Consider the following 8,134-nt stretch of genomic DNA (forward strand, 5'->3'; position numbering starts at 1 on the left):
GTTGAATTAAGATATCATTAAATGTTAAGAGTATCAAACTAACTATTATAAATGTATATGCACCAAATTCTTTGAAGAGCTTGCAGATTTAATTATAAGTGAAGGAAACACTGCATGTATCATAGGAGAAGATTTTAATTTGTTGTTAAATCTAGAAATTGATAGAAAAATCATCTGCCTTCTATGCCAAAAGTAAATCTCGGTATAAACTGCATGATGTGAATCAAACAATTGAATTTGATAGATCCATGGTGCTCTTTGCATTCTAATGATAAGGACTTCACTCCTCCACACTGCTCTTACTCAATAATTGATTATTTCTTATTTCCTAGTCACCCTACTAGTTAAATTACCTGTATTTGAAATATGCTTATACTGATATTTTAAATGCATAGTGTCCTTTTAATTCCTTTGGCATGATATTAGTTAATTTACACTGTAGTACTCATGGAGGGGCATAATCGAACAGAAACGCCTATCTCCATGGGCGTTTATCTCCGAGAACGGGTCCGTGAAGGGGCGGACCGAATCGTATTTTCGAAAAAACATGGACGTTTATCTTTTTTTGAGCTGGGCGTTTTTGTTTTTAAGCGATAATGGAAACCGAAAACGCCCAGCTCAAAAACGAATAACTCCAAGACATTTATTCGTGGGAGGGGCCAGGATTCGTACTGCACCAGTCCACCTCACATGCCAGGACACCAACCGGGCACCCTAGAGGGCAGGTTTACAAAAAAAAAAAAAAAGGTAAAACAGCTCCCAGGTGCATAGCACCCTTCCCTTGGGTGTTGAGCCCCCCAAATCCCCCTCAAAACCCACTGCCCACAAGTCTACACCATTACTATAGCCCTAAGGGGTGAAGGGGGGCACCTACACGTGGGTACAGTGGGTTTGGGGGGCGGTTTGGAGGGCTCCCATTTACCAGCACAAGTGTAACAGGTGGGGGGGGGGGGGGGGGATGAGCCTGGGTCCACCTGCCTGAAGTCCACTGCTCCAGTGACCTGCATACTGCTGCCAGGGAGGTGGGTATGACATTTGAGGGTGAAAATAAAAAGTTGTGAAACGGCATATTTTGTGGTGGGAGGGGGTTCATGACCACTGGGGGAGTCAGGGGAGGTCATCCCCGATTCCCTCCAGTGGTCATCTGGTCATTTAGGGCACTTTTTGGGGCCTTATTCGTGGAAAAACAGGGTCCAGGAAAAGTGCCCTAAATTCTCGCTAAAAAAGCATATTTTTTTTCCATTATCGGCGAAAGGCGCCCATCTCTGATCGGCAGATAACCACGCCCCAGTTCCGCCTTCACCACGCCTTCAACACGCCCCCATCAACGTTGTCCGCATCCGCGACGGAGTGCAGTTGAAAACGTCCAAATTCGGCTTTTGATTATACCGCTTTATTCGTTTTTGGGAGATAAACGTCTATCTCCCGATTTGGGTCACAATATAGGCGTTTTTCTCTTTCGATTATAAGCAGGATGGTATTCTTTTCCTTTTCTTGTAAAGCCCTTTGTTTATTGTTGCATTATACAATACAATACATTTCAATAACATTTTTGAACTTAAAAAAATTATGAAGCATCTTTAGTGCTTGAATGGTCAGGTTCCAGAAGCCTTTTAAAATTTTTATTTTTTTTTATTTTTTTTTTAGTAGATGGGGGCTCAGAAGGTTCTAAGGAAGTGGGCTAAGGTGATATGGATTAAAATTAACATGTTAACATAAGAGGCTTTTTTAAATTTAATTTGTGAAAGGGTCATCAGAGGATTTTAGATGTTTTGGGGTAAATTTAGTGAAAATTGCAAGAACGGTTTTATGGAATTTAGAAATATGGGGGAAATGATGTGTGCTTGGTTTGGGTCTGATAAGACTTTTACAGTGTTTTTAAGTACTTTTCCTAAGATTTCCTGAGGTAATTTTTTGAAAAGTTTATTTTCCCAATGCAAGTCCATGGGAAAAAGAAAATTAAAATCTTGATCTTGATTGAAAATTGTCCAGGACCCAGAGAAGGGGGTCTGTCAGTCTGATATTTCCCATTGCATTCTCTTGATCTCACCCATCCCCTGAACTCACAAGACTCACCCCATTCTAAGTCCCTTCTTCTGATCTCAAACCCCCTCTCAAGGTTCCGATCCCCCATGCTTGATCTCCATTTCAATCTTCTACCTGAAATGGAAGTGTCACCAATAAAACTCCCTCCTGCCAACTCCTGGGCATCCTGCCTTCCCCAGGATTTTTCCTGAAGGTGATTACTGGTGCTCTAGTAGGATGGGACAGGAGCGATCCCCCTCTGTTTCCATTCCATCCAACCCCAAGTTAAAAAATAGCAGTGATGACCCCTAGCAAAAGTCACACAGTATCACTGCTAGGAGTCAACCATCCATATAAGGGCAAAATAATTGTTTAAAATGATGAGTTCCGTGGATCACTGAAAATTTATGTTGCTATTTCTGTGTTCCATTTGCTAACAGATAATTTTCAAACAAAAGCACTTATGTGGTCAGCATTCAATATTGACTGTTCCCTTGACAAGTGTTGGTTTTTTTTTATTTGACTATTGAACCTTTTTTTTTTTTTTTGGGGGGGGGGGGGGTTGTGGTGGGGAGGATGGGCTAGAATAAAAGTTGAAAATGCAAGATGCATCCTGTTCAAAGATATAGAGATGTTGATTTATTATCTCTTTTTTCATTTTTTTATAGATTAAGTGACATTAGATGGCGAATAGGAATGAGACTTCTGTATCATATTTTATTCTGCTTGGCCTTGTACCTGTTTTGGAACAGCGCATTGTCCTCTTTATGGCATTTCTAATCATGTACCTGATTACCTTACTGGGAAATGGCACCATCATTGCTGTGATCCATCTTGATTCTCATCTCCACACACCCATGTATTTCTTCCTCAGTGTCTTGTCCTCAGTGGACATCTGTTTTATATCAGTCACTGTTCCAAACATGCTGAAGAACCTCTTCTCTGAGAGTAAAAGCATCTCCTTCTCTGGCTGCCTAACCCAGGTTTACTTCCTTATTTTTATTGTGGGAGCAGAGTGTTTTCTTCTAGCAGCAATGGCTTATGACCGCTATGTAGCTATTTGTTCTCCTTTGCAGTATACACTTGTGATGAATCCAAGACTGTGCCAATGGCTTGTGATTAGTGCCTTTGTTGGTGGTGGACTCAAGGCTCTTTTACATACTCTTATGCTACTTAGATTATCTTTCTGTGGCCTCAACATTATTAACCATTTCTTTTGTGATCTTACTGGACTCTACAAACTGTCATGCACTGATACATCTCTTAATGAGCTTATGATCTTTATTGAGGGACCTTTCTCTCTAATGGTGCCCTTTGTAATAATAATGTTGTCTTATTGTCGCATTATCGTGGCCATTCTAAAGATGTCGTCTGCAGAGGGGAGGCGTAAAGCCTTTTCCACTTGCTCTTCCCACCTCACGGTGGTCATATTATTGTATGGATCTATTATTATTATGTATGTACGGCCATCATCAGCATATTCCCCGGAGAAGGACAGGGTGGTTGCAGTGGTATACACTGTATTAACTCCCATGTTAAATCCTTTTATTTATAGCCTGAGGAACAATGAAATGAAGGGTGCATTGATGAGAACAATATGGAGAAAGCTGGGTTTTTAGAGCACTGTGATCTCTAGTGGTAGTCTTGTGGTACTAGCAGTAGTACCACAAGACTGCTACTAGAAGTCACGACAGGCATTTTGATGCAGGAACTGAGATGGGCAAGATCAAGAGGGGATTGTTCCTGCCCTGTGTCCCGTAGACCACCTGGGATTTTAAAGGCAGACTTGGAAGGGGGGAGAACTACAGAAGATGTGGTGATCTTTGTTGGAGGGAGCTGTGCTCTTCCAGGGAGAGGAAAAAGGGAGCGAGCCAAATTGGAATGGGGGCACAATGTTCTTCTGGGGAGGAAGAAGGGATGGGGGGGAGGATCCGAATCAGTGTAGAGGGACCTGGCCAGTTATGTTTCTTATGTGAGTGCCTGTCTGAATATTGGCCAGGACCAGCATAATACAAGTGGCTGTCTTGTATCCACTCAGACCCACATATTCAATGCTGGTGCTCACATATTGAATATCCGGGTCTAACTTACCACTGCCAGCTAAAAATTGACTGGAATGTGCATATTTGCACGCTCTGCTCACATTCCAACCAAACTCTGTATGCCCACTGCTAAAATACATGTCAAAGCATTACTTTTGAACCAGATATTTTATAAGTTATTGCCTCTTTTACTAAGGTGTGCTAGCATTTTAGCGCACGCTTATATTTAGGGTACACTAAATGTTAGTGACCTCCATAGGAATATATGGACATGACTAATATTTAGCGTATCCTAAATATTAGTGTGAGCTAACAACACTAGCACACCTTACTAAAAGACCCTCTTGTGCTTGTATGTGGTCACATTCAATTATAATTTTTTTTTGTTACATTTGTACCCTGTGCTTTCCCACTCATGGCAGGCTCAATGCTGCTTACATGGGGCAATGGAGGGTTAAGTGACTTGCCCAGAGTCACAAGGAGCTGCCTGTGCCTGAAGTGGGAATTGAACCTAGTTCCTCAGTTCCCCAGGACCAAAGTCCACCACCCTAACCACTAGGCCACTCCTCCACTGAAATGCCTCTAAAAGTGAGTGCATAGTTTACCACTTACAGTATCAGGCTTATTTTCGAAAGAGAAGGGCGCCCATCTTTCGACACAAATCGGAAGATGGGCATCCTTCTCACAGGGTCGTCCAAATCGGCATAATTGAAAGCTGATTTTGGGTGTCCTCAACTGCTTTCCGTCGTGGGGTCGACCAAAGTTCACGGGAGCAAGTCGGAAGCATAGCGAAGGCGGGACTGGGGCATACTTAACACATGGGCATCCTCAGCCGTTAATGGAAAAAAGAAGGGCTTCCCTGACGGACACTTGGATGACTTGGTCCTTTTTTTTACGACCAAGCCACAAAAATATGCCCTAAATGACCAGATGACCACCGGAGGGAGTTGGGGATGACCTCTCCTTACTCCCCCAGTGTTCACTAACCACCTCCCACCCTAAAAAAAATTAAAAAATATTTTTCCAGCCTCTATGCCAGCCTCAAATATCATACCCAGCTGCATGACAGCAGTATGCATGTCCCTGGAGCAGTGTTAGTGGGTACTGCAGTGCACTTCAGGCAGGCGGACACAGGCCCATCCCCACCCCACCTGTTACACATGTGGTGGTAAATGTGAGCCCTCCAAAACCCACCACAAACCCACTGTACCCACATATAGGTGCCCCCCTTCATCCCTAAGGGCTATGGTAGTGGTGTACAGTTGTGGGGAGTGGGTTTTTGGGGGGCTCAGCACCGAAGGTAAGAGAGCTATGCACCTGGGAGCTTTCTCTGAAGTCCACTGCAGTGCGCCTTAGGGTGTCCTGGCATGTGAGGGGGACCAGTGCACTATGAATGCTGGCTGCTCCCATGATCAAATGGCTTGAAATTGGTCGTTTCTGATATGGGCGTCCTCGGTTTCCATTATCGCCGAAAATTGGGGACGACCATCTCTAAGGATGACCATCTCTAAGGTCGACCTAAATGTTGAGATTTGGGCGTCCACGACCGTATTATCGAAACAAAAGATGGATGCCCATCTTGTTTCAAGAATATGGGTTTCCCTGCCCCTTCGTGGGGACATCCTGCAAGGACGTCCTCAGGAAAACTTGGGCACCCCATTCGATTATGCCCCTCCACGTGTCCCTTATAAAATGACTCATAAAATGTATACATGAAGCATAATTGTTATAAAAGTAAATTGGCTTAGATATTATAAAAATAAAATAATTACATACAGCATAAATATATACATATAAATAAATTACAATGTAATAAAGTATATTTACCCCAATGTGTATGTACCTGTGTGGATCATGCCTGAATCCTCTTGTTCCCCTTGAAATTCCCTTAAACTTTGGTGTATATCAGATTACTTAAAAAAATAATCTTGAAAAAAAATATAAAACAAAAATTATTAGGTGGCAGACTTGCATATACATATTTGTAAAATACATGGCTTCTCCCCAAAATACCTTTCTTGATTCTCATAACATATGACATGCCCTGAAAATTTGATGTTGATCAGGCTTACCATTCTCAGAGCAGGTCCTCTGCTCATCAACCCTTACTTCAGCTGTTACAAGTGATCAGGATTCACTAGGAGTGTCCAGATTGAAGTTTATACTCCTCTGCAGCCTGAGGATAGTCCTGTGATGGGACCATCATGACCTCTACACACCCACTCAATTTGAAACAATCCCTGTGGCTTTTGAAGCAGATAGAAAGATAACTTCACAACTGTTGGGCATCTTTGAAGAAAGGGAGATATGTTGTACAGGAATCTGGGAAGTACTGAGCCATCCCCTTGGATATGCCTCCCTAGAGGTATATCTAAGGTGCTTAACTGACAGGATAGAGGCCACAATATCCAATTGTTTGTCATAGTATTGGTTGTTTGCTGGGGAAATGATGTTTTAATCTAAGATAATGGAATCTGAGTTGGATAAGATCAACATCAAGATTCAGTTGCATGAAATATTGTGGGAGAATTTACAATCTATCAATGTGACTCAGGGTTAAGGGGAATATTTCTATGGAGAATAAACTTGATAGGTGTAGGAGAACGGTATCTACTTTTACAACATGCACTTTTTAAAATTTTCCATACTGTTGGTTAATTTCGTCAGTAGAAATTTTAAAGAAATATTTTAGTGATAGTTTGCAGGGTTGTTGTTTTTTTTTACATTTTGGCCTCTGTTAGAAGGCTGGGTGAAAGAGAAAGGGGGATTTACTGATTCTTTAGATCTGATAATCTATTTGGAAACCTTTATTGAAGAGTTCAGCAATATGGCCACCTTGGTAGCTACTTTTCTTTGCTGGCATTGGATAATGTTGAGGGGTTCTTTTTTCACCTAGGTCACAGTGGTTTCATGGTTACAAGTTTTACATATTTTCTCATGTGTCTATTAAAACTCAGCAGATTAGACAAGAATTTATTCAACTGCATCTAGGGCTTTGGTTAAGTGTAGAAGGCAGGAGTATGTGTAACATAGGCATCTGCAAATCTCCTCCAACATTTCACCAAAACAAATTACATGACACACAAGAGTTTCACTAAAAGGAGCATGCAGGACGTGAAGAGGAAGAGAGAGCAGGGCAGGCAATACAGCGGCGCCAGAGACCCCGCCAGCAAAACCAGGGGCCCAGGAGGGGAGGAGTTTTAAGATGGCAGCACACTGCGAGTGCGAGTGAGACCTCTCGAGGAGTGTAGAGAACTTATAATTTTTTTTCCTACAAAAAATGCCGCATACAAAAAGAAAAGCAACGGTAAGGGCTGGAGCCTCGTCGGCTCGAACCTCCTCTCCTTCTCAACAAACCATCAAGAGGTTCACCGTGAAAATGCCAGACCCAATAACCGGGACGCACCCCGCTGTCTCTTTGGAAGGAGAACTAAGAGACTTGGATTTAGATGTTACCTTGTTGCCTCCAGATCTCAATCCGCCGCCTCCACCTGAAAGCTCTCCGTCTAAGAGGGAGTTGTCCGAATCAGAAGTCGGTAGCGGACACTCCCAGGAACGAGGCTCTATGCATGAAGAAGCTGACAGAGGGTTGCGGCCCTTGGACTTGCAAGCTCGAAGCAGAATTTGTTTTCAAAAATCGGAGATGGTTACGTTGGAGAGCATATGGATAGCTCTCCAACAGCTTGATATCAAGCTGACTAACCAACTCATAATCGAAAGTGATCGCTGGCCATTTCCCGACACAAATCGGGAGATGGCCGGTGATCTCAAAAAAGCAGCGAAATCAGTATAATCGAAAGCTGCTTTTTTTGACAGCATCGCCGCTTTCCCGTTCAAAGGGGCGTGTCGGCGGCGAAGCGAAGGCGGGATATGGGTGGGTATGGGCGTGGCTACCAGATAGCCAGCTTTTGCCGATAATGGAAAAAAAACGTCGTTAAGCAGTATTTCGCCGAGTTTACTTGGTCCTTTTATTTTCACAACCAAGCCTCAAAAAGGTGCCCCAACTCACCAGATGACCATAGGGAATGACCTCCCCATACTCCCCCAGTGGTCACCAACCCCCTCCC

General features: G+C 43.0%; 1 protein-coding gene across 1 annotated transcript; it reads left to right on the forward strand.

The window, feature by feature from the left end:
• The first annotated feature begins 2,708 nt into the window (after positions 1-2,708).
• On the forward strand, positions 2,709-6,261 carry LOC115462374 (olfactory receptor 1468-like). Its single transcript, XM_030192382.1, has 2 exons — positions 2,709-3,618; positions 6,233-6,261. Exons 1-2 carry the CDS (start codon positions 2,709-2,711, stop codon positions 6,259-6,261), a joined length of 939 nt encoding a protein of 312 aa, XP_030048242.1.
• Positions 6,262-8,134: the final 1,873 nt, after the last annotated feature.

Source organism: Microcaecilia unicolor, chromosome 2, assembly GCF_901765095.1.
Source record: "Microcaecilia unicolor chromosome 2, aMicUni1.1, whole genome shotgun sequence".
Taxonomy (NCBI): domain Eukaryota; kingdom Metazoa; phylum Chordata; class Amphibia; order Gymnophiona; family Siphonopidae; genus Microcaecilia; species Microcaecilia unicolor.